Raw genomic sequence first — 27132 nt, 5'->3', positions numbered from 1 at the left:
CCTCTCTTATTTTAACATCAGCCCACATCATCAAACATCTGGAGCTGAGGAGCGCAGCAGCTGGAGGAAAGCTTCCGGCCTTTTGTTGCTCCCACTCGGACTGTTTTTCAGATGTTGCTGCCATCAAAATCAAAATGAGCCAATGTTTCACCTAAAATTGTGCATTTGTTCAGTTGAAACACGTAATATGTTTTCTCTGTTCTGTTGTGAGTAAAATATGAGATCTGCAATCAGTGAATTCTGTTTTATTGACATTTTACAGCTTTTTTGTGCTCATAATACACATTATATGACAGGGGGCACAAAGATTTCATCAGGTCAGATGAGAACGTGTGTCATAAACACGCTAAATAAAAGGCGGAGTCAGAAGCTTGTTTGTATTTAGAATTATTCTGCAGCCTGACGGTCGTCAAAGTGCAAAATCAAAATCCTGCAGTGACGACTGAGACACAAACTGAAATATTTAAAATGCTAATTTGCACTCGGGTTCTGTTTTGTGTCTCCTACAGATTCGCTGGAAGTACATGATTGTTGACGAGGGTCACCGCATGAAGAACCACCACTGTAAACTGACACAGGTGCTGAACACGCACTACGTGGCCCCCCGTCGGCTGCTCCTCACCGGGACTCCTCTGCAGAACAAGCTGCCCGAGCTGTGGGCCCTGCTCAACTTCCTGCTGCCCACCATCTTCAAGTGCTGCAGCACCTTCGAGCAGTGGTTTAACGCACCCTTCGCCATGACAGGAGAGAGGGTAGGTGCCAGGAGAACTACCAGTGTTTTAGTTTTAAGCTAACACTGGCTGATGCTGAAGTCTGGGTTTTGCAAATCAAGTTAATAATTAGTTTTAACCTTCGTAGATCAAATAATAATACATAATGCATTTTGTGTTGTCATGTAGTATAAATTTACAAAGGAGATATCAGAAAGAGACGAATCATTTCTGAAAGCTCTGTGATTATAGAGACTGAAGAAGTTTTACAGTTTGGCTGCTGTCGTGATCTCACTCAGGGCAGGAACCATCAGAAGGAACCTCGGGCACATAAATGGTTAATAAGTCCTTCATGTCATTTGGATCAAGGCCACTTAAAACTTTTAAAGTGATGATAAGTACAGACATTATCATTCATTATCAGAAAATGCCAAAGCTTCTGTGTAAAAACTGAAATCCTTTTAAAAACTGTATTTTCAGCCTTTTCTTCCTGCAATGGGCTGATTTTTACTGAACACAGAAATACTTCCCATTTAAAGCTGTTAAATGGAGCTGCTTCCATCTGTTCCCCTCAGCTCACTGCTTTTCTTTGCAGCAGTCACATGTTTCATTACTCCTGGCAAGGAAGCAAAGGGAGGTCATTTATATCTAAAATTTAACACGGCTTATTTAAATGCATAAGGGAGAATGTTTTTATACCCACTGCATTAAGACTCTGGAAGTGTTCTGGATGTAATTCTGAGTATCCACGGGGAATTTTATTTCCTGCCCCTGGAAAGTTCAGTGAGTCTCATTTAGAAGTCTCTACATTTAGAAGCGGTTTCGACTGCTTTCGATGCTTCTGTACCGTCTTCCAGAGCGCAGTAGGCTGAACGAGCGGTAGCCAGCATGGAAGTGGTCTCTGATATCTGTCTGTGCTCAGTTTGCAGTTTCAGCAGTCATGGGACTGCGGTTTGGACAAAGGTCCCGGTTCAATGCTAGGAGAGGACACAGCCCTTTGGGGTCGTGTCATATCAAACATGTGGACACCTTTCATGTGGGAGTAGGCAAAACTTTCAAATCCCCCGTAGCAGTGCCCGCTCCCACCAAGTTCAACGTTTCATCTTTAGATTACATACAGCTCGTCTCATATTACTTTTCTAGATGCATATAATTAAAAGTTATAGATGATTTCTAAGCTGAAAAATAAGTTTTCGTTTTACTAAAGGGAACCTGTTCTGCTCATTTCCAGCTGTACAAGCGTTGCATGATTTAGGAAAAGAATATTTAAAAGCGTATTTTTGCTTTCTTGCATTAGTAGTAGCTGTTTTAGTTCATGAAAAACAATTTGGTGCCCTGGGTGCAACAGAAGCACCGTGGCCAAACATAACAATTTTTAATTAAAAAGGCACCCTTATCATCACGCTTCTTATCATCAATTAGTTTTTAAGTGATGTGTAATAATGGCAGCAGAGTGAGTCAGTGGTTGGAAACAGGCCGGACCCTTCTGTCTGGAATTTGCATGTTCTTTGTATGCCAGCATGGGTTTCTTCCAGGAGCTCTCGTTTATCACGCCATGCAGAACATGGCGTGATAATAACAACCTTAGTTGGCCAAGGAAACACATGCAAAAGAGCTTCTTTCTCTTAAGAGTTTTACTTCTGGGTTAAATGACGGTTTAGCTTAAAGCAGCATGTCGGCAGGTAGGAATCTCGTCACTCTGCATGAAACAAGCAGCTGCGAGGCGTCGTCTCTCACTCTTTCTGACGTGTTCAGGTTGACTTAAACGAGGAGGAAACCATCTTGATCATCCGGCGTCTGCACAAAGTGCTCCGCCCGTTTCTCCTGCGCAGGCTGAAGAAAGAGGTGGAGTCTCAGCTGCCAGAGAAGGTGAGGTTAACACGACTGAATGCTGATTTAGGACGCTGCAGAGTTCTCAGTGCACCAAACCTGCACTGCTGTTTGTATGTAATGCATGTGTAAGTCGCTCCTATTGAGCTGATTTCAAGGTTACATGCAGCTGTTTTTACACTTTGAGGAACGGGATAGTCTTTGCTGACCTTGGATGCAACATTCCTGCTTTCCAAAGTAATTGAAGCTGCAGGTTTGTAAGTACTGCATCGAGCTCCTGGCCACACTGTGCCGGAGGGGTTTCAGAAAGTAATTGAAGAAAAGGAGATAAAGTAGTCTGTGTGACCTAAACACATTGTTATCAACTTCTACGGTTGCATTGCTTAACTGTTGTGACCCAGAGCCAGACACCTTAACTGATGACAGGAAATTATCCGTAGCCTTCTTCTGACCATTCATAGTTATTAAAAAGAATGAAAGATTTTGAAGGAGATGACTTTCTAAGCTGAAGCACAACCTCACAGCTCGTTCTTTGGTATTATTCTTTACGCCTTTATTTTCATTCTCATTAGTGTATTTTGTCAGTGCTGAGCTGACTGATGGGGATTGTGGATTTGGCTCAAACAGCCTCACTATTGAAAAGACACCACTGTGCCGCTGGCGTTTCATTTAATTATTTATGTTGTCGTTCACAGGTGGAGTATGTCATAAAGTGTGACATGTCTGCCATACAGAAGGTTCTGTACCGCCACATGCAGAAAGGCATCCTCCTCACTGACGGCTCAGAGAAAGACAAGAAGGTAGATCATCAGCTCCTCGGTGGCTCCGCTGTGTCGCTTTGTTCTGTCTGTGTGTGTCGACAAAGCCTTTGGGAAGAGTCTGCAGTGATTTGCCTGCTGTTTGACATTAGAAGGACCTTGAACTTTCTTTGAGTGCACATTTGCTATGTTTGCATAATTTAATTGGATATTATAAATTTAATTTGACTCCTGAAGCTACATTTTAATTTCCAGCTTTAGTTTAATTTCTTTTAACCAAAGCACTCGCGGGAATATTCTGCCCATGATCTGCGTTCAAAACAAACTAGTCAGTGTTACCTACGTCCAAGACGTTGTAAAGAAGTTTTTCAATGTGCTGTCCATGGATGCGTCACGATTGTGCTCATCAATATGACCATGTAAAGGGGGGAAGAGCCCCTCTGAGAATCGCTGCCTTATCGTGGTGGAGGGTTTGTGTGTCCCAGGGATCCCAGGGGCTTTGTTGTCCGGGGGCTTCTACCCCCTGGCAGGGTCTCCCATGGCAAGTTGGTCCTGGGTGAGAGACCAGACAAAGGGCGATTCAGAAGCCCAATCAAGGGAACAGTTCATCCTGCCTGGGATGGGGTTACCGGGGCCCCGCCCTGGAGCCAGGCCCAGGGAGGGTGTCCGAGGGTGAGCGTCTGGTGGCTGGGCCTTAGTCCATGGGGCCCGGCCGGGCACAGCCCGAAAAGGGACGTGGGTCCATTCTCCTGATGGCCCACCACCCGCAGGAGGTACGTTAGGGGTCGGGTGCAACTGGGACAAGAAATGCCTCCTGAATCTGAATCTCCTTTTGACTTTATTGAGCTTCGTGACAGATTTTCATCTTCTTTTATTAACTGAAAACGCTCTAACAGCCCAGTGCACGCTGACTGTCCCCACTTATTTTAGAAGCTGAGGAAATCCTTCCTTCATGAGTTGGTAAAGATCAAACACAGAGTTCTGACGGAGTCGGCACCGCTCTGCTCCTCAGGAGGCTGCAAACACGGCTCCAAATCAATCAGAACGTGGTTCCTTAAACAAATGTTGGATCGGTCAAAACTTCGTTCACACCTTGTTTTCACTTCCCACAAGTTTTTAAAAAATAGTTAATAATTAAAATAAGGTCTTGTAGGTGATTAGTAGCATCAGCATATCCAGACTGTTTGGGTCTTTTTTACTCATTTTATCTCTCATACATTTCTGCAGGGCAAAGGTGGAGCAAAGACCTTAATGAACACCATCATGCAGCTGAAGAAGATCTGCAACCACCCGTACATGTTCCAGCACATTGAAGTGAGTGTGGGATTGTTTGCTAGAGTATTTTATGTTGATTTCAAACTGTTGCACATTTACTGGATTGTGATATTTAGGTTTCAGCTCAGAGAAGCAGATCATTGATCACATCTGTGTCCCCCTGGTTTTTACCGCTGTTCCAAGTGAGCTGTTTCACGGTGGCTTTAGAGGGGAGTCTAGGATTCACCGTACCTCAAACACCAGCATTAAACACCTGGTCCTGTTACATTTGCTACAAATTGGTTGTTTCCAAAGTTCCTAAGTGTTGGCTTGTGATGGCAGTTAACGGCAACATCAGCCATATTTGTTCCACGCCGAGCTGATTCATGGTGTTGTTGGGACATTGCCTTTAAAAGTAAAAGTAGTTCCTCAGATGCCAGGAGAGCATTAAGCGTCTCGTCTTTGCTCTCGCAGGGAGTAATAGAACATATGGCTTGCGGTGTTTGCAGAAATTGATCAGGCTGGTAGACTTTGAGGCTGACGCTCATTTGAGCCCATCTGTTTGGATGCTGGGGCGGTTCTCAGATGAAACATCACAAGAGGCTGAAAACCTTAAAGGCTCATTCAAACAGACTCTGTAACTGCTTCAGTCTCATGATTGAAGTCCTGATAGAGTCATGTAAATGTGATCAAACAGTAAGGTTTTCATTGATGTTTAGTTCTTGTGTTTGTTAATGTTCTCAGGGCCCCACACAGAAACAGAACTGATAGATCAGCTGGTTAAAACCTGCCTGTTGTTGCAAATCTTGTGACATGTTCACAAGAAGTCATATATTTGCCGTTTATAGGACTTATTTTAATTGTCTGTGTTGCTTTGACTAGTTGATGTTCTCCATTGCAGGAATCCTTTGCTGAGCACTTGGGCTATCCGAACGGCATCATCAGTGGGTAAGTCGTACGTTCAAACACCTCGTGTCCTTCACTGTTGCACTGTTACTGTTATGAAAACATAATAATACAGTGGCCAATCGATCTGTTTTGTGCTTTGAAAAACACATTTGATTTAAGGCAGTGCTGTAGATGCTCGTGCATGGGCTGAGTAAATAAGTAAAATAAAGATTTAACAGTGATTTAAGCTCATATTGATGCTCAGACATCGTTAAGCACTTAACTGCTATATTTAGTTCAGCAGAGATTCAGGATTTCCTGCCATGAACGTTTGCTTTTAATTTCATCTTTATTAATGATAAAAAATCCACACATGAAAGTGAATGATTAATATTGTTTACGTCAGTTTACATGAGTGCAGTGATAGAGCTCGTCAGTTTGTGTATAATCATTTAACAGCTAATTCAGTATGACGAGGTTTCACATGCAAGAAGCCAACCTGTCAGATAATTGCTGCATCTCTGCTGTGCTTGGCACTAATTGGCACCAGATAGCAATTATTCACAGCGGCAGTTCACCTCAAACCCCTCGTGTGAGAATGGGTCCACGTTTAGATCACAGATTGCAGCTTTGCTTTGGAACATGCCAGAAACAGCCTGCTGTGTTGCAGGAACAGGACACGTGAACCCGACGTGAAAGACAGCGCCGATTTCATGGAAGGGGTATGCAGCGCGCTGGAGCGAGAGTCAAAGTTTGAAGTGTTAAGCTCGCCGCCTAATGCTGCTTCAGGCACGAGGATCTCCAAACCTTATTGCAGCACGGCGTGCAATAAATGCTCACAAAGGAAATTGCGGCCGTTTCAACTTATGTAGCGCTCGACTCCAGGTACACGACGCCCAGCTGAAAACAAGTCGAGCTGCCTGAGATTCACAGAATTTACAGAAAATGTAAAACTTTTGTGATTTATATCGTTGTCTGGACGATAAATGTCTTATATGGGAATATGAGATGTTGGTCATATCGCACAGCGCTAATTTTGCAGGATTTTCACTACAAAACATTCCAGTAAAACAGGCGTGCTTTTGTCCCATTTTTGTGGAGACAGTGAAGGTTCCACGGCGTGCAAAGAAGAGCGTAAAGTCTGAAAAGGTTAAAGCTCGAGAAGCTCTCATCGTAAATTGAAACCTTATTATTTGCAGCCTTCGTCACGCTCGTTATAAAACATATTATGTTTTTCAGAGAGAATTAACATCAGCGCCTGTGTGTTTGGGTTTAACTGATGTGTGTCATTGAAGTGCATTTCTCTTCATGGAGCTCCTGTGGTCAGTGACACGCTCATTAACAGAGCAGGATGTTTCAGTGACATACAGCAGGGAAAATAAGGATCGAACATGTCACCAATTTCCTGAGTAAATATATTTCTAAAGCTGCTTTTGAATCCACACGTGTGAAGAAATCAAACCATGGACAGAGACAGAGTTTTTAACAACACAGTCTTGGTAATGAATCCAGCTGTTTATTCTCATATTACCCATTGGAGCTGTTTAATAAACAAATCACGCTGAAGAAACAGAAAAATTAAAGTAGCTTCAAGTTCCAGGAGACAGAGGACAGATTAAAAAGCTCAGATAATGTGTGGATGTTTCATAATGTTCTTCAAAGCTTTAGTGAACATGTTTTCACAGAGATGACGTAAAAGCCCAGAGCTGCCTCAGCTGTTGCTCTGAGTCAGGCTTTCATTGGCCAATTTGAAACCATTCACTGCTGTCACACTAGATGCCACGCAGGCTTTAAAAGTCTATTAATAAAAGTTTATGATCCATTTCTTGTTTTTACTATCTGCACTCAGGCCTGATCTGTATAGAGCATCTGGGAAGTTTGAGCTCCTCGATCGCATCCTACCGAAGCTCCAGGCCACCAACCACAGAGTGCTGCTGTTCTGCCAGATGACCACTCTCATGACAATCATGGAGGACTATTTCGGATACCGCAACTTTCAGTACTTGCGTCTTGATGGTGAGCTCACACACACATCTGTTTGAGGTGTCCTGAGCTGAGCCTGTGAATCAGGACAAAGGCAGAATCAGCATATTTTAAAGTCCTGAAAGAAGCTGAATGGAAACAGAATCAGATCCTGTCTTTGTTTTGTTGATATGCAGTGAGGGGATTAATGTTGTAGTATCTTTACCTGAGACAGTAAAGCACCTTGTGGTGAGTGCTAGAGCTGCTGGATTATTGCACTGCTCAAGAAAATGAAAGGAACCGTGGAAGTCACACATGGGACTCAATGCACGAATACTCGAGCTGAAAATCTGTACGGATGTTCTTTGTGTCTAATTTACTGAGAACAAAATGATCGACTTGATTCAAAATCACACCAAATGTCAGAGTTAAAAGCTGAAATCTCAGGCTGATCAAAGTTGCTCCCACATGCCTGGACGCACTCTCGACAACATCTGGACGGACAACCGATGAGACGGCATGTGGTGTCCTGGGGCATTAGTGAGCCACTGGGTAAACTCTGGTGCTGTTTGGTGGGTTCAGATTCACTGATAGATCCCAAAGGTTCTCGAGTCACGTCCTCGTTTCCCACACTGGAGTCTATTCCTTATCAGTCCTCACTGGGTTCTCACTGGTTCTGCTTTGAGTCACCACCATCACTAGCAGCATATCAAAAACATAACACTTAAATGCTGTGGATCAAATGTTTGTGCATGTTTGAGGTTTTCCCCTCTTTGATGTGATCAGTGTTGGGGCCATCGTTAAAAAAAGTAACTGTTGCACATATTGCACGGAACATTTTCTTAAAAGTAATGCAGTACATTACTGAATTTGTTACATTACTTTTGTGTTTCTTCTTAAAATGACATGAAACATCGTCTCATAATTACCATTTAACCATCTAGACCTATAGGTTACTGTCATACACACCAACACAATGAACGATTTTTCTCTTCGTATTTAGGTATGAACACAAACCAAAGATGGAAACCATTATAGAAAGACTTCAAAGCGATCGTCATGGTGATTCTACTTTAGAAACATGAACAGATAGAAACACAGGCTTTAGCCTGACGGCTCATCAGTTTGTTACCTGTTGAAGTTCAGGGTCTGGCTGGGAGCTGGAGTCAGCACTCTCTCAGCTTTAAGATCACTCTGGGGTCTTGGCTAGCTTAGCGTTAGCATGCTATCTGTGCAGGTGCTAGCAAAGAGCTGAAGTTGTGTTAGCAGCATGATGCAGTTGTTTCTGTCCTGGATGCAGTTTCCACTTAAATATCATGCTTCTGTCCTTTTGTGGAATAAGAGAGTAAGGTCTATACAGTGCAGAGTGAGCCACCATTTTCCTTCTCCTGCACACGAACTAGATTGAGCTGATTGTAGCACAGTAAGCGAAATCGATAGGCAAACAGATTAACAACTCCAAGGAATCAAACTTACCGGGAACTGCTTCTCTACAAGAACCGGTTGTTGATGCTCATCCCCTGGCAGGGTACCAGTGCCTGCATATGGAGGTCTAAATAACCCTCCAAAAACTTCCTCCCCAAATCACCACTGACCCACTGCCCTTCATGCTGGATGAAGGTCACGCCACGGCGTCCCCAGACTCTTTGACATCTGTCACAGGCTCAGTTTTGCATCTGTGGAGAGAATGGGGTGCTTTGCCAGACCTGCCAGTTCTCATGATGATCTCAGGTCAAATGAGTTGATCCACACAGTGCTGTCTGTGAGCACATGTCCCACTAAAGGACACTAGAGCCCCATGCCAACCTCATGAAGTTGGTTTCTGGTGGTTTGGTCCGATATGTGCATGAGTAGCGTGCTGGAGGTCACTTTGTATTGTTAGCTTGCTCTTCCTGTTTGTGTTCACACAAAGGAGCAGATACCAGTCCTGTTGCTGGGTTGATGTCCTGGTGTCTTTTCCACATTCTTCAGAATGTACTGGGAAGCACCAAAAAAACCTTCTTATAACGGCACATATCGATTTGCCACTCTTGGCGCAGTTGGACGGCCTGTGGGACTTAATTGGGCTGCGGTTATCTCACGCTACCAGCAGTGGAAAAAACAGGCAAAAAGCAGCATAGAGAAAAAAATAATTCAAGGAATAAGGAGAGGGCAGCGATCTGTGGCCACCACCTGCTAAACCATCCTCTGTTTGGGGGTCTTGTTGTTACCTGCTGTCACTGCGATTTACAACAAAGCATGAAAATCGATTCTTGATGGTTGATGCAGGATGATGTCCATGAGGTTTGCTGTTACACTGTGATGTGTTTTTGAGTCGTGGATTTTGAGCAACACTGAAATTATTAGAAGAACACTTGACTTAACTTAAAAAATGGCTTTTGAATTAAATGTGAACCAAACTAACGGTCACGGGCAGCATGTTTAGAAAGGCCAACAGTAAATGAAACGCAGCGCATTAGTCACAGTATATTTGTGGGCATTGAGCCCTTTAAATACATTATATGGTGTTTAAAGGACAACTTTCCTGCCTCTGCCATTAGGACTATTTTAATTTGTTGTAACTCAACAACAGCCAGATCCCCGCACGTGCCATCGCAAACAAAAGACGGGTTATTAGCCGCTGGGTCTGGCAGCAGAGACCCGAATCCACTGAGGAGCTGTCATTGATTGATTGATTGATTGATTTTTCCCCCGGGACTCATACTGAAACACAATAGGACGTTTAACTCGATAGCGTATCAGTCTTGATTTTAGCCTTACTGCAGATTTGTTTTTCCCAGCAGTGGAAACAAAAAGCGTTTCATCACAAACAGAAAGACTGTCACAGTTGGGCCAATTAAAAAAATAGAAGTTCAATACTTTTGTCTTACTTTGTTAGATATAAAAGCACATTACACACTCCTGTGCTAAAGAACACAGTGCAGCCGGTCCTGCTTCACACCAGCTTGCAGTGACTCTGTCTTCGTCTTTTTATGCCTCCATGCTGCTTGGCTGTCCATCTGTCTCGGTGTTTGAGGTCCGTCCTCCTCACTCTGATGAAAGCACCACTCTTGCATACTTTGAGGGAAATTCTTGAAATTTAGAAAGTGTTAATTTGCATTAAAAGGAAAGGTCTGTGTTGCAGTGACTTCATGATGTCCTGCAGAAACACTTGGCTGTTATTTAAAGCAATAACCAGAATGAATCTATGGATAGCCCTTCCACTTCCCATTTATGCCCATAAGCCACCAACGGCCTCAGTGAGCTGGAACTAAACAAGCTGTTATAAGGTCAAACCACATATATAAGATACGTTTGGTCAGACGTGGATGTGAAAGGCGGTAAATCACTGATGTGATTTTTGTCTTGGCGTTTTGTGGTGAAGAGTTCTCATCAAATCATTAACAGTTTCAGTCTGCAGTTTGAAGCAGTACATCATTTTGATGCTCAGCATTTCCACTGTCTGCACAGTACAGCAAACTAAATGAAGATGTAAGCCCCTTACTCTGGACCCGTCTCTGGACTTGCCCTTTAGAGACGCCTCTGAAACAGTTTGATTGGTCTGAGATGAGGAGCAGTTTACACACGCTGGAGCAAACCAACAGGAAGAACTTCATGCAGACTTCAAACAAAGTGATGATGTTTCTTATGATGCAAACGGTTAAAAGACCTACACCATGTAGGTCTTTTAACCTTTTGTTTCTAGCCTACATCAGCAGAAACAGAACATATTAAAGGATCCCTGTTAGGAGTTAATTCCGTACCACAGATGACAGCGACATAGTTCAGTTCAGGTGATCGGACCCTTCATTATACTAAACCATAACAGGCCTGTTAATGCAGTTATGTTATTTGCCTGTGGTGTGTCACACTCTTTGAAGTTATGTGCATCTCTTTCATACACTCTCCGTTTCTCTTGAATGTCTGTTCAGCCTCATTTTGCTTTTAGAAAATGGATTATTATTCATTGTCTCACTTCCTTTTGATGTTTCTGCATTGCTGTGTGTATTTGGTTACTTTATTTTAGGGCTGCTCAATTAATCGAATTTTAATCTAAATTACGATCTGGGCTTTCAACGATCATTAAAAATGACTGAGCCGATGATTAGCACCTCCCTTGTGCTTTACTCTCGCGCTGCTCCGTGCGGCAAATCGAGCGCACCGCTCTGCGTTTCGAACACGCGTCACAACAATAAGAGGACCCGAGGGAAGCTCGGAAAGCTAAGCAGAAGTTATTTGGAGAGGAGAGTGACTGCCGTTGGTTGAAAAGAGGTAAAAAAACTTCAGTGGTGTGGAAACATTATGGTTCACGGAGTCAGACGTGGATCAAGTAGACACAGTGTGTAAACTTTGCTACGGTGTCGTAGCTGCACCACAGAGCAACACTGCAAAGTTCACTAAACATAGATGTTTACATTTTTCATTTATTTCTTATATTGCAAACATTTGCACTGTTATCAGTATTTGCACACTATTTTATATTATTTTTTGACAATCTTGAAAGTCATTATTCAACACATTGTTATTGTTAAATAAATATCGTCAAATAATCGAGATCTCAATTTCAGTGAAAATAATCGTGATTATCATTTTTGCCATAATCGAGCAGCCCTACTTTGTTTTATGTCTTTAATGCATCTAAGGATTCATTTGAGAATTAATTGTATGAGATAGTAAAATAAAAATTCAAAGAATAAAAACAGATTTCGTGTTTCAGGAACCACCAAGTCCGAGGACCGAGCAGCACTGCTGAAGAAATTCAATGAGGAAGGCTCTCAGTACTTCATCTTCCTCCTGAGTACCAGAGCTGGCGGCCTCGGCCTCAACCTGCAGGCTGCTGACACTGTGGTCATCTTCGACAGTGACTGGAACCCTCACCAGGTCCATGACTACAGAGTTTGAAGTGCTCAGTATGATGTTGATCATATTTCAGGTTGTATGTCTGTGAAGGTTCTCAGTCATCCAGGTCATCGTAGTCAAAGGAGCTTGCAAAGAAAAGCGTCTGGACTTCTTTAAGTTGCTTGAAGACGTTTTACCTCTCATCCGAGAAGCTTCTTCAGTTCTAAGGTCAAATGGTGGAGAGTCCCAGATATAAACCTAGTGGGAATAACCCCCCACAGAGGGACAAAAGGACCCCTGATGATCCTCTAATCGCCTGAGCCAAGGTGTGAAACTGGGTGTGGGTCCCAATCAGCCAGAGTTTCGGGTGTGATGAGAGGTGAAACGTCTTCAAGCAACTTAAAGAAGTCCAGACGCTTTTCTTTGCAAGCTCCTTTGACCATATTTCAGGTTGTTTTGTTAAGTGTGCGTTTACCTGGATTTTATATTTCTGTGTTGTGTTGTAAAAAGATGGCTGTGCCTGTTTTCTATACAAATCCCACAGAGATCAGGTTCTTTCTCCGCTGTACCCACTGCTGCCCTCTAACCAGCCAATCAAAAGCAGGAACGTCAGTGAAAGCGTCCCTGGCCGTCAGCCAATCATTTACAATCTAACAACGAACAAAATGATTCTGTAGCCTAGCAACAATAACAGCAACAATCTGGAAATGAGCTCACGGGCACTCGGTGGAAGAAAGCCCGTAGAAACAAGCTCTATTATAAGAACCATACATACAGTCCTGTGCAGAAGTTTGAGGCAGGTGAGAAAAATGCTGTAAACAAAGAACGCTGCTTTTTTTTAAAGGAAGTGTTAATCATTTATTTTCATCAATGAACAAAATGCAGTGAAATCTAAATCACATCAGTCTTTGGCGGGACCGCCCTTTGCCTTCTTCTACGTACACGTGCACACAGGTTTTGAAGGAACTCAGCTGGTCGGTTGTTCCACCCACAGATGGTCCTCACATCCTGTCTCTTTATGTAACCCCAGATGCTCTGTGGGGGCCGTACCATCGCTCCCAGTACTTCTTGATCTTCTTTATGCTGAAGATAGTTCTTAATGACTTTGGCTGTATACTTGGGCTCGTTGTCCTGCTGCAGAACACATTTGGGGCCAATAAACAATCATTTATATTTCTGAAAGCGTTCTTTGTTTACAGCGTTTTTCACACCTGCCTAAAACCTTTGCACAGTGCTGTATGTTGAAGCAAACACATGAAAAAGACGCCATAATACAGTAACTGGAACAAAGAGTTCATCTTCATTTCCAAGTAGCTCTTTTTTTCCAGCTTTAGCTTGTCCAGCGCCAGCCGGGAGTTTATTAAACCTCAAATTTACAAAAAGTCAAATAATTAAGTGACTAAAATATTAAATAAATTATTTCCCTTTGCTTTCTGGCTCCAAAGGTTTCCAGTGATATGCAAATCAGATGAACTGTGCCTGGCTTCATATCTTATTGATACCCCACTACATTGATTTGTGACAGGGTTGACAACTAATCCATTTTGACTTTGGCGAGAATCATTGATTAATTTTTAAAATGGCATCGGGTTGTGAAGCAGCCCGCAGCTTGACTCCAGATGAATTTCACAGAGTGGACTGTGGGAGGCGATGGCTTTGGTATCGCGTCAGGTGCTACTGTTGAGTTTTTCCGGTGTTTTCAGGAGAGTTGGTACAGTTGGAACAGAGACGGTGCTGTTAGCCTGGCTGTCGGGCTGACAGTCATTCGTGTTGTCTCAGTGGTTCAGTAGAGTTTTTTCCAGCTTTAATGTAAAACAGCCTCCTTTATGTTGATGCAGGACCTTCAGGCTCAGGACCGGGCTCACCGCATCGGCCAGCAGAACGAGGTGCGCGTGCTTCGTCTCTGCACTGTCAACAGCGTCGAAGAGAAAATCTTGGCTGCTGCCAAATACAAACTGAACGTTGATCAGAAGGTCATCCAGGCCGGCATGTTTGACCAGAAGTCGTCGGGCCACGAGCGCCGCGTCTTTCTCCAGGCCATCTTGGAGCACGAGGAGCAGAACGAGGTAGGATCGTATTTCCATATGTTGTTGTTTGCCTCCAAGACAGCATCGTTTGGGGAAGAAGATGAGGTGTTATATTTTTTACATGACTCTTCCCTGAACATTTGGTCTTCAGTTAAATTATGCTTTGGTTTAATAGAACTACTGCAGGCTCGGATGATTCCTTTGATACGAGTTATTCATCCTTTTAATATTCCAGCACAGTTGCACAGTGCAACCGTGGCAAAAAGTTAGTCTAGAGCCCTGTTCCAGGGTTTAGTAATCGCTTTAGTTTCATTTTCTGTGGCGGCTGATTAAAATTTGTAAACCATACTTGATTTGAGCTGAACGTGAGATGATTGTGTTTCACTTGTGAAGAACACTGTCTGCTAACACCTGCCTCCTTTGCTATTTTAGGAGGAAGATGAGGTGCCTGATGATGAAACTCTGAACCAGATGATAGCCCGCAATGAGGATGAATTTGAGCTCTTCATGGTAAGATAATGACACATCATTGCGAGATTGAAAGTAAAATTGCCATTTCAATGTAAAATTGTTGAAATGACAGGTGTTACAATATTAATTCACCCAAAATAGAGAAGCTGGTTCTTTCACATCTGTAAGACAAATTGATTATAGGTTCATGTCAAGGCTGTTTGTGTGGTTAAATGTCACCTGTACTGAGGCCCGTCCCCTGCCAGATGCTGCCTTTTGCACGATAAATTAATTTAAGACCAGTTGATGCGGGGAGTGTGAATCTGGAGTGATTCAGAGGACACCCCATAGCAGTTTCACTCTTTGCTACTCATCATGGTCCTCTGTGTTGGCTCAGCGTATCACTAAGATCACATTTCTAATGTTTCTTTTTTTTTTTTAGATTCTCACCACATAAGCTCGGCCTCCTGCGATTTTCATTGGTCTCTTAACTCTTCCTAGAAGCGAGTCGAGCCACTGAGCAGCCATCTGTTTGTAAAACTTGTTATTACAGCGGGCACCAAGACAAAGACCTTCAGATAGATTCCACAGTTTAATCTGCACAAGAAAGCTGCTCTGTTTTGGTGACTGTAATCTAAGTGAAATGTAAAAATACCTTCTTCTCCTGACTTCTGCAAACTCTCATAACACAACATTACTTCCTGGCAGCTCTAAAAACTCCCTAAAAGCCTCCAGCTGATCCAAAATGCTGCAGTGAAGCTATGAATAAGGACTAAGGCTGTTTTTTCCATATTAGCCTCTCATTCAGTCGAGGGCTGGGCGACATGAAGACAATCTAATATCGCGATATTTGTTATCTGTATCGCGATACACGATATGTTTAAGTAGAAACTCAACTCGTATTCTGTCGCTCGGGTTACTGAAGTTGCCACCACTGGTGCAGTAAGCCTAAAGCATTCAGAGTTGTGTGTTTCACTCTAACCTGATGTGTGTTTCCTGTTCTTGCCGTCTAAGCGCATGGACATGGACCGGCGCAGGGAGGATGCTAGGAACCCAAAGCGTAAGCCTCGCCTAATGGAGGAGGACGAGCTGCCTTCTTGGATCATCAAAGACGACGCCGAAGTGGAGCGGCTCACCTACGAAGAGGAGGAGGAGAAGATGTTTGGTCGAGGGTCTCGCTGCCGTCGGGACGTGGACTACAGCGACACGCTGACTGAAAAACAGTGGCTGCGGGTAAAAACGTGTTTCGTTATCATGTCAGCCTCAGTCTCCACGCTGCAGCCAAGTTAGAGGGTTTGTGTTTTCCCTGCAGCTTCACCTGGAACCTCAGCAGTTAATTATACGATCATAGGTGATAAATGTGATTCACCCTGCGCCGCAGGTCACGTTTTCTGAAAATGTTGTGAATGCGATAACTCGAGAACAAAATGATGTAGGAGTTTGAAGTCTCAGTAAACTCGGCCTCAAGGTTGTGACTTAGAATTTCAAATTAATACCATAGATGTGTCGACAAGAAGGCTGAGGAGTCGCACTGGCCACTGCCAGCATTTTTAGAAATACTGTAAAGCAGACAGGTAAGTTAAAAGTGCCTCACTAATGACAGTACTCTTTAATAATAATATATATATATTAGGGGTGCAACGATACACAAAATTCACGGTTCGGTTCGGTTCGATACTTTGGTGTCACGGTTCGATATTTTTTCGATACAAAAAAATGTTCATGCATTTTTAATTTGTCATTTATTAAAATTATAAATATATATTTTAACTCAAAAGTACAGTTTTTAAATTTAACCCTAACCCTTGTGCGTGTTTTTTATTTTGACAGCGAATGCGCACCTGCGGACCACTTATGTGCAGCCCTGGTTATTTAGCTCATCATGTTGCAGCCACAGAAATTCTTTTGTCCATGAAACCATAAAGCTGCACTTTCTTTTTGCCTTATAGTCTGATTTGTCATAACTTCTCCGTTTTGTGGTAAGCTTTTCTTTGGCTGTCACTTCTTCACCCTGACCTGTCTTATTTGGCTCAGCAGAACTAAAATGCTTTTACACGCTCACTCACATAAGCTCAGCGATTCTCTGCGCGATCAACCTCTCACATGTTTAAGCTGCGGGAGATTTCACTTGTCATGTTTGCATAGTAAGCTAACGATTGATAAGACGATGTCAGAGGAATTGGTGCACAAATTATCATCACTCACAGATCAGTGCTGTCGCTCTCTATACACAGTTCGCACGATTGCAAAGTGAAAGCAAAAAACAAGTTCAAATTCAAACGCGATTTCAATATGTCACATATTGACAGTGGCTCACCGATGCCAATGACATAATTACCCAGCTACATTTCCGAAAGAATGCAAAAGCATTGACATATATTTTTCCTACAATAGCCCGACGGGCAGGGAAGAGATAGATTTTGGTAGCCCGACTGAAAAAATCGCTAGCTCCGGGACGTCGGGCTAGCGATATTGCGAGCCCTGTATCTGATTGAGGAATCACTCATCTTTGGAAAAGAGAGTTTATTACAGAGAAATGCCTCTTTCCAAAATAAAAGCTATACTATCCGCTTCTTCTGGGCTATATTCTCAGCAGCATAAGGAGAATCATGTGCTAACAGCTGTCTAAATGACTCGGCTAAAGTTTGTAGCATGCTGCTTGCTTGTTTTTTTTCTGCTTCCACTTGTCTTTGCACTACGATGATGTCGGCGTAAATGTGCAGTCATATTCGTTGTGTTCCCGCTAGTGCTTTCAGGTTAATCTCGTTGAAATGACCTTAACGCCACAACACGGCAAATCTCCGTTAACGAGCTACCGCCGATCGCTCTGTGCATGGGGCTAGACGGCCAACACGTTAACGAGCTAACTGCGCTAACACACTAGTTCACACCAATGTAATTGAGCATTGCATGGCACATCCAACATACTGTTTTACTTTAGTCCATGACTCGCTTACCTTCAGGGTCATACGTCACATGAAAACCAAAATAATTCCAAACGCCAGATCTGAATGACGTTCAATTTGCCTGTTGCAAGGAGAGCTTAACTTCTGTCTCGCTAGCTTGCCCTGCGCTCTTCCTTCTGACTATGCTGTCTGTGTTGAGCGCTCAGTGAATCTGCGCTCGACAGTGCAGCCTAGGCGGAGTAGTCGAACACAGATTCACTGAGCGCTCAACACAGACAGCATCGTCAGAAGGAAAGTTGATAAAATAAATTACAAATGTTGTATTGTTCGATACATATGCGTACCGAACCGAAAGCTCTGTATCGAACGGTTCAATATCGATACGAATATCGTTGCACCCCTAATATATATATATATATATGCAAGTAACAGTTTAACCTAAGTCTCATTATGGCTGCATGCTGTAGTTTTGCTTGATTTGATGCTAAAGGCACCGATTCACACTCAGCAAATAAAGTGTGACATGTTCCCTGGAGAGACAAACTCAGATCCGTTTTATTGACTTTAGCTCAGTTCTGTGGGAGAACGAAAATAGAAAGAAGAAAGTTTCAGGCCAAGGTGAGAATATATTGAAACACTCTCAACTGAGTTTCAGACGAACGTTAATTAAAAGAAAACGACTTAAACCTTTAAGCAATATAACAAAGCTAGAGGTGTGATGATCATAGAAATCGTTTGTCAGGGAGCAAAGCATCCCCCAACTCAAATGGTTTGAGTCATATAAAATATCAACAAGTACTGAGTGGATTTCAAAATATGAACGTTGTGTACATTAACAGGCCTGTTTCCAAAGGCAGTCTTTGGCTAAACCTTTTATTCAGTTCAGTTGTATTTTATATAAATTCAGTTGAATTGATTGCAGTGAATCAAAAGAACAATTGCCTCTCTGCACTTTATGTTGTGAGGTTAAGAACCTAGAGTAACAAATCACACGGCCCTCTATGAGCACTTGGCAACAGTGGGAAGGAAGAACTTCCTTTCAACAGGAAGAAGCTTCCAAGTGAACCAGGCTGAAGGATGAGGGGAGGGAGGCAGGACAAAAGACACACTGGGTATGTAAATATTTTACAGATGAAGCTGTATGATTAAAGGGTCCAACAGCTGATGGGTATTGAATAGCGGGGTGCGACACAAAGGATGCAGTTTGGCATGGTTTTGCTTAAATAAGCAGGGTCTTCCTGAAAAAGGTTTCTGCAGTCTGGCAGCATATGTTGCTCCAAAATGATTACATAGCTTGGGCCTTCAAAAACCTCTCGCCGTGGTTTTCTGTACCTCTGTGCTTTAATACATCAAGAGCTTTTCTCCTAGATTGCTCCGAGGAAACTTAACAAATCAAACATTTTGACACTTTTCATCGACCTACAACAAGTTGTGTGGCTTTCCTTCCTGTTGTCTCGGAAAACGGACATTTTTCAGGTCACAACAGATCATCATTAAACAGTCATTAATGATACTGGGTTTCAGAGCACAGTGCATCCTGCCCAATGTGAAAACACTGTTGGTCCTACAGTGTAACAGCATGCACCACTGATAATCTCTGAATCTTTGCAACGAGAATTGTTTTTGATTGTTGAGATCCTTGCTGTAGGTTTGACCTCAGCTCCGCTGTGGCTCTTTTCACGTTTTAGGCGATTGAAGATGGAAACCTGGAGGAGATGGAGGAGGAGATCCGGCTGAAAAAGCGCAAACGCAAAAGACGTCAGGACAAGGACTCCGGCAGAGAGGACGGAGGCACGAAGGCCAAGAAGAGACGTGGACGACCGCCAGCAGAGAAGCTGTCCCCCAACCCGCCCAAACTCACCAAGCAAATGAACGCCATCATTGATACAGTGATCAACTACAGAGACGGGTGAGATCATCCAGAGACTTGCTGCATGTTTGAGATAACGTATTATACAGTTAATATACCAGCAATTCATCTTTCCATTGTACAACCATTCAGGAAAAATAGCATCAAACAGGTGATTCACATCAAACAGGCCTTTTGGGATGAATGAAACGAGTCTAATAATTGGCTGGATGATGTATATAATAGCTGATCTGATTAGACACTCTAGTAACTCCGTGTTCAGTGTTATTTCCATAGCATATAACTTATGGAAACACGTTATAAAGTTGAGTAGAACATTAGCTAAAAGCCCTGTGGTTATAGAGGAAGGTCCAAATAGGTTCTTACCAAATGAGAGGACTTTAAATAAAGCACTGCCTTATTTTTCATTTCACACCAGCAGCATTAAAGCTGTTAAAACTTTAATTACAGTTGTACTCTCTCCATTCAGAGCGGGCCTTCTGAAACACTAGACGACCTTCTTATGCATATATTTATTTCTTCAGAGCTGTGCAGCATAATTCATTTAGCTCCGGAGCTGCAAAGAAACACAAGAATACGTGCCAGATTACATTTGGCTGTCTGAAAGATACAAATGCTTATAGGAGTGGAGCAGTGGGCTTATCCTGTGGAGACTCCGAGGAAGGAATAAAATTACTTACATAGCAAATATAGGAGGAGGACCCTCCAGTCTTGGGGTGACTGGGACTAACACCTGATTTGTAGCAGAGGAAAGTGTTCCTTTAAGTTCTTTTATCAACACATATTAAGGTTTTGTTTTTGTTGTTGTCTTTTGTTTGCAAGCGAGCGAGCTGCTGCTGTCAAACTTAAATCGATAGATTGGCCAATAGATCATCCCGTGGTCATCGATATCCAAACCAAGTCCCTCATAAAGGCAGCAGGGACGGTGGGGAAACCAACCGGAGGAAGAGCTGATTCAGCATGTGTTAAAAATCTAGCTAACGAGGAGCTCGGTGCTTGAGGAGCGTCACCCTCAGTACATGAACTGACCTGAGAAGGTTAACTTGTCGTGGTTACAGTAAAATTTACGTTTGCATGCAAAAAGGTGGCCTCGTTTGTGAGAGTGTAGCAAATAGTGGCGTGACTATCCACTGGAAAGTACAGCCTTCTCGCTGGTCGGCACGGTGAAAATGAGCAGACGTGAGGTAATGTCTGAGAAACGGGAACCTCGCATTGGTTCTTCCCAACAAGCCAAAGAAAATAAGTGTGCGTCTGATTTGTTGTGTCTGGATACTTTCTCTTTTGCCCACATGCAGAGTCACGAGCATGCATCTCCCTGTGACATCCACCCATGCATGACAGAACATATGCATTTGTGTTCACGTTGCTCTGAAGTGCACTGGCTCACTGCTCGGCTGAAGCTTTTCCAGGAAACTGCTACCTGCCGTTCCAGAAGTCGAATTCTTTCCTCTCCCTGTTGATGGTTGTTCTTCCCAGAGCATCTCAATCACGACTCTGGCGCTGCTCTCTCCACACTTGACTGGGGCAGAATTTGAAATTTCCAGTGCAGGACTTTGGATCCCTGGGTTACAGTGATGTTTCCTAATAAAACAAAGTGTGACTCCGCATTGCTTAAAGCAAATGCGGGCGGAGTTCAAGCTGTTGCTGGAATGTAATAAATGCTTATCTCCTCAGTGGAGGCAACAGCAGCATCCAGGAAACAGGTTACGGCTTGTTTGGCAACACCTGTGGTTTCCAAGTATGATGTGTCACGCACAGAACAATTGGTTTCTAAATCAATAGTTTTTCCATCAAGAAGCTTCACCGTCACATTTCCACTCCAACCCCAGCTCTTTGATGGGAGTCAGCAGTTGAGTGTGTTTCCTAAAGTCTTTGTTGCTGGGCTTGATAGGCGTCATACATCAAAGATATTAAACCCGTCCTGAACCCTCCGTCCATCCCTGTGGTTTCAGTTCACGCAGCACAGTCTGACGCACCGAGCTGCCACATTCAGGAGCCTTGAAGCTCAGCTGTTCTGCTGCTTGCGTCATTGTGACTGTTTTTGGCTGCTTTGTCGAAATAAAGTTATCCATTTATTTTCCTGATGTCACACACCGGACAGCTCAAGTTAATCCAAAGTGTTTAAATGTTAATTGTGAGCCCTTTGGATTCAGGCAGCTGAGCGAGAACAGTGGAAACGCTGTCCGATGATTGATGCTGTGGAACGTCATCTCTTAGTTGCTTGTATTTCTTCCCCTTGAACTCCTAAATTAATGACTGCAGATTTGAGATTTCAGTATTTTTCTTTCTGATTAAGAGCTGGCCTGGTATAAAATGATTGATGAAGCCACAAGGAGATCCTTAAAAATAATCCCACATGTTGAAATGTTAGTGTTTCTGCCAAGTCTCTGTACACAAAAAGAAGGGAAGTCAGTGCTGGCAGAATCTAACAGATGATATCGGACATTTGAGAGAAAAATGGCGTGTGTGCTTTCTTACAAATGCAGATGAGTTGATCTTAGTGACAGGAGCAAGCTGGGTTCTCCTCATCCTCCTTATCTCTCTTTTCTATTTTCACAAACTCTGGAGAAACTGCAGGTAAAGACGCCGCCGTCGGTCTTCGTGCACACCGTTACCGCAGGCTCACTGCTGCAGCTGTGTGTTGGATATCGCTTCAGAAGACTCAACAGATCTAGTTCATAATTATTGCCTTAAATATCATCTAGCAGGAAAATAAGTGGGTATTTCAGGGTGTAAAATACTACCGAATACTTTGAGTGAAGTTTGATTACTGCTGGCATTTTACTTTCTGTGTTCAGAGAGGGCCTCTGTACTCGGGGTATCTGTGAAAACAGCTCGCACGTCAGATGGTTTCAGGAGCTAACCTGTCACTTCTTTCTGACTCTTGGCACTCTGAGATCCTTCCAACTGTTCTTTTCTTTGCTAACTTTAAACTCACCCAAACACTTGTTATTTCTGGCCATTTGATAAAGTAATATTTTAGCATCTGAAGCCCGACTTCTAATCTAACTGCTTTAAAATGAATTTTGTTCCAGCTCTGGTGGTTTTGCTTTGGGGGAAAGCCAAAACCTCTCTGATGGGAAGTAATGTTTCTGTGTTCAGGAGAATAAAAGTCTTTGGTAATTCTTTTTGCAGTAGTCACTTTATCAATCATGTGTAGTAGAATATGAACCTCTCTGACAGGAGTGACGCTCCCACAGAGACCGATGTCTGCAGACACTGATGCTGATGATTGTGATCAGCGTAAATCACAGTAATTAACTTCTCCCTTCGTTAAAGTCATTATTAGTTCTCCTTTTTCTAAGTTTGCTGTTCAGTCTGACAAAATGTTATATCTCACTTCTCCATGTGCTGGGCCCTCAGCTAAAAGTAAAAAGACCCCACAGTGCAAGAGAGACATCGATACAATTAGATGATTTAATGTGAGCAGCACTTGGCGATAGTGGGAAGCAAAAACCTCCAGGTGGCTCAGGTATGGACAGCCATCTGCCGTGACCAGTTGTAGGGTCAAGAAGGAGACAATAGATCAGGGGTGGGCAACTCCAGGCCTCGAGGGCCGGTGTCTGCAGGTTTTAGATGTGTCCCTGATCCAACACAGCTGATTTAAATGTCTTTAAGCTCTCCAGAGGCCTGGTAACGAACTAATCGTGTGATTCAGGTGTGTTGACCCAGGGTGAGATGTAAAACCTGCAGGACACCGGCCCTCGAGGCCTCCCCATCCGGCCATAGAGAGATAAAAACAAAACACACTATGTGAGAGAAATGACAAATGCTGAGGGGAAAATAAACATGCATGTTTAAAAGAGGAGAGGCGTGAAGAAATGTCCCCCGGCAGTCTGAACCTGTGTCAGTGTAACTGAGGGTCACCTGATCCAGGTTTAACTTTGTGCTTTATCAACGTTTAAAGTGTCCAAGCTGGGAGCTGCTGCAGAGGAGAGGGGCCTGAAAGCAGAAAGCAATAACTCCCACAGTGATGTGGATCTTAAAATATTAATGGTGTCCTTAAATGAGACCTAAAGTAACATTTACACCCAGTTGGTCTCGTTTTATTAGAAACACTACAGCAGTCTGACCGCAGCATCCGTCCCACGAGGCTTCCTGCGCTCGCTCTTTGTTGCAGCGCTGTGATGACTGTTGGTCTGTGATAGAAAGCACCGGCAGTGTTAGTGTGCAGTAGAGTTTGACGGCATACAAACTGCTGTTTTTGTTTTTCCAGCTCTGGAAGGCAACTCAGTGAAGTGTTTGTCCAGCTTCCATCCAGGAAGGAACTCCCAGAATATTACGAACTGATCCGAAAACCTGTGGACTTCAAAAAAATCAAGGTTTGTGATCTAAGATGATCCATTCATTTGTGCAAAGGAGGGACGGGTTAGCGGGAAAGAAAGGGCTGAAAATTATAACTCCAGGTCCTTTAATAGAAGAGAATACTCAGTAAGATGAGAAACTCCTTAAATGTATTTAAAAGATCAAAGAAGTTTCTGTTTGTGGTAATCTATTAGTTTTAATTTAGTTCCAACAGTTTTTGGTATTTAACAATCAGCTCTTTTCTCTGTTGCTCGAATAGTCCGGTAAATTCACCGTCCGTGGAGCTTCGTGTCATGATGGATTTGAAAGGAAGGGCAGACGGTGAAGCTTGATGTCGATGTAGTTTAAGGTTGTGCGACCTGTGTGGATGTAGGCGTCGCTCAGTGCCGCTGTTCTGTTTTTGTCTTTCAACAGGAACGTGTGAGAAACCATAAATACAGGAACGTGGGGGACCTGGAGAAGGACGTGATGCTGCTCTGTCAAAACGCACAGACCTTCAACTTGGAGGGATCCCAGGTCAGAAACCCTGCTGTGGAACTCTCTTCATTTTCCTGCTCATCTCCGGGGCTTTGTTGGTACTCCGGGACTTCTCTAGAATAGCTTTATATATTTATATATGGTTAGAATGATTGTGTGTAGGCGGGGCCAGCTGTTTGGTCGGTGACGGGCTTTCCCCTGAGAATCTTGGCTAGACGGAGCTCGGCGTTGCTTTGATCGGCTCCTGTTCTGTCGGACTCGAGCTCGTTTGCAAACACATGGTGTTATAGTTATTAGCACTGAGCTAGCCTAAAATGAACTGTACACCCCCCCGCAGATATACGAGGACTCCATCGTTCTTCAGTCTGTTTTCAAGAGCGCCAGACAGAAGATCGCCAAGGACGATGACAGCGATGACGACAGTGAGGAGGAGGAGGAGGACGACGACGATGACTCAGAGGCCGAGGGTGAGACGCACTTTGTGGCTACGCGTACCAACACACACACACCAGAGACCTTTGGTTGTCTCATTGAAATTCTTCTCAGTGCAAACCCGGCGAACGCTGCTCGGGTTTTATATTCATCGCAGCGGGAGCCCCGTGCACTCCTGCTGACAGACGAAAGTGATGTTTTAGACATAGGAGTGAGTCATTATTAAGGGAGGACATTTATTGTGAAATGTTAAAAAGCATTTAAAACCACGAACTACAGCTGATGTGCAGTAATGACACCTGAGAGATTGAGTATCAACACAAATCCCTGACAGCCCTGCATTAGAAACGGCCTCCAGCATAAAAATCTACCATGTCAGCTAAACGTTCAACAAATAGTTTCGTTTCTAATATGTTTGGTTAAACAGGATGTCGTAGCTTTTATTCTCAAACATGCTGAAGGGAAGCGGTGCAAGACTGTTCACGTTTCTCCCGTGTTTCAGCCAAGTCAGTGCGGGTAAAGATCAAGCTGAGCAGGGAGGCACGCGGCCACGACAAAGGCAAGAAGAGGCAGAGCCGAGGGAAGGCCAAGCCGGTGGTCAGCGACGACGACAGCGACGAGGACCAGGATGATAATGTAGGTTGTAAAATAATTGTACTTATGTTGCCGACACAGGTGGTTCAGGTCCATCAGCAGCTGTTGGCTGGCATTAAATCTTCTGTAGAATAAAAGGATAAAAACTTGTAGTGTACTTATGTGAAACCAAATGCTTATGTAGATAATGACGTTCAGTTCGCTATATTTCCCGGTATTATCCGCCTTCTGCTGTTCAGCCTCCGCTGATGTGAAGTTAAAGCTGTGCAGGCACCACGTCTGTGCCCACTATCAAATACACCTTGTATCCTCCCCTCTCTCCTTTCTTTCTGCTCCTTTGTCTGTTCTATGCGGGAATAAAACCACGATGAGGCCACATAAACGCTGTTCTGTGGTTACAAACTATAGAAGTTTCTCCTGAAGTTAGCTCGGTGTTAGCTCGGTACAGCAGCAGGAATAAGACGTAGCACATACAGGCAGCTTCAGCCACTCACACAGGGAAAAGCTTCAAAGTTTCATTGATCTCGTGGGATGAGATTTTGAAGATTTTAACTTCTTTGTAAATCGTCTGATGCAATCACACTCAAAGTCTTTGAAGACCATCTTCCAAATTCACTGTTTACTCTTATAGAGTGAGCTTCCCCTGGCTTTGGTCTCATATACCGACAGTCACAAAGCTCCGTGAAGCACCCTTTAATTCCTCGTCAGCTATCACGTCTTTTATCTGTGTTGATGTGGCGTTTGCTGCTCATTTAAAAGCCAAATCGCACATCTAAAGACCCAAAGGACCCTCAGAAGGATGTAAATGAGTCCTAAATATTTCTTAAACATGGTTTACGGAGCATGTTTGTGAAGCAGAGTGTAACAGGTGCATGTAGAAACCACACGTTTATATTCTCCATTTATTGTGCGATACTGTGAGAACGAGGTGATGTAGGACTTTCAGTTGATACCGTAGGTGAACGTACTAAAAATCTTGAATGAGTTTGAATCCCAGTGACCTTGACTTCAAGGTCAGAGGTCAACTTTTATACCATGGGTGCATCTACTGGGAGGCCGAGGGGTGGCCCTGGCACCTCACTGCTGCCAGCTAAACCTGATTGACTTACCCTGGTCAGAAGTTTTTTTTTATTTTCATCTATCTTTTTCCATAAATAATGAAATAATAATGGATTGCATTTATATAGCGCTTTTCAGGGCCCTCAAAGCGCTGTACAATGCCACTATTCATTCACTCTCACATTCACACACTGGGGGAGGCAGCTACAGTTGTAGCCACAGCTGCCCTGGGGCAGACTGACAGAGGCGAGGCTGCCATATTGCGCCATCGGCCCCTCTGGCCATCACCAGTAGGCAAGTAGGGTAAAGTGTCTTGCCCAAGGACACAACGACCGAGACTGTCCGAGCCGGGGCTCGAACCGGCAATCATTTTCTGTTACGCCCCCCTGAGGAAGAAGAAAACATTTCACGCCCCGCCCACTCTCCCCTGTCACTATAAATAGTATCATTTGTCTATAAAATTGTTATTATAAGTACATTTCTGCATAACATTGTATCCTTATTAACATTAAAGAAAGCATAAAAGAAAGAAATATAGATCAACTTAAAACAAAGACTAACAATGTTGTTTAGTCTGTAACAGAAAGGATTTAAGTACATGTACTAGTACTGCGACTCTCTAAACTACTACAGACAAAGTGCATCGATTTGCCTGAAATATAAAAACATCCTTCTTCAAACTATAAACATTTTTTGAACCATTTGATTCTGAAAAATAAAATTAAACAAAATCCATAAATACATTTAAATATATCTGCAACATTAACTGCTCAAGTAAAGTACAGATCCTAA

General features: G+C 43.3%; 1 protein-coding gene across 1 annotated transcript in view; it reads left to right on the top strand.

Annotated features, from left to right (window-relative positions):
• The window catches only part of smarca2 (SWI/SNF related BAF chromatin remodeling complex subunit ATPase 2), a 53939-nt gene that overhangs the window by 25671 nt on the left and 1136 nt on the right, over positions 1–27132 (top strand). Inside the window, exons 19-33 of the mRNA XM_086257700.1 lie at positions 510–752; positions 2466–2579; positions 3236–3340; positions 4526–4612; positions 5454–5500; positions 7290–7456; positions 12099–12262; positions 14059–14286; positions 14680–14757; positions 15712–15930; positions 19292–19512; positions 23690–23795; positions 24193–24294; positions 24593–24722; positions 25190–25323. Of these exons, the coding sequence (XP_086113826.1) occupies positions 510–752; positions 2466–2579; positions 3236–3340; positions 4526–4612; positions 5454–5500; positions 7290–7456; positions 12099–12262; positions 14059–14286; positions 14680–14757; positions 15712–15930; positions 19292–19512; positions 23690–23795; positions 24193–24294; positions 24593–24722; positions 25190–25323 (2145 nt within the window). The remainder of the gene's footprint in view (positions 1–509; positions 753–2465; positions 2580–3235; positions 3341–4525; positions 4613–5453; positions 5501–7289; positions 7457–12098; positions 12263–14058; positions 14287–14679; positions 14758–15711; positions 15931–19291; positions 19513–23689; positions 23796–24192; positions 24295–24592; positions 24723–25189; positions 25324–27132) is intronic.

This window comes from Aulonocara sp. 'chitande type north' Nkhata Bay, linkage group LG12 (assembly GCF_057382095.1).
Source record: "Aulonocara sp. 'chitande type north' Nkhata Bay isolate Kocher_YH1m ecotype deep benthic linkage group LG12, A_spYH_male_GT1.1, whole genome shotgun sequence".
Classification (NCBI taxonomy): Eukaryota; Metazoa; Chordata; class Actinopteri; order Cichliformes; family Cichlidae; genus Aulonocara; species Aulonocara sp. 'chitande type north' Nkhata Bay.
Note: the sequence above shows the minus strand (reverse complement) of the source record. Positions and strands in the feature narration are given on the sequence as shown.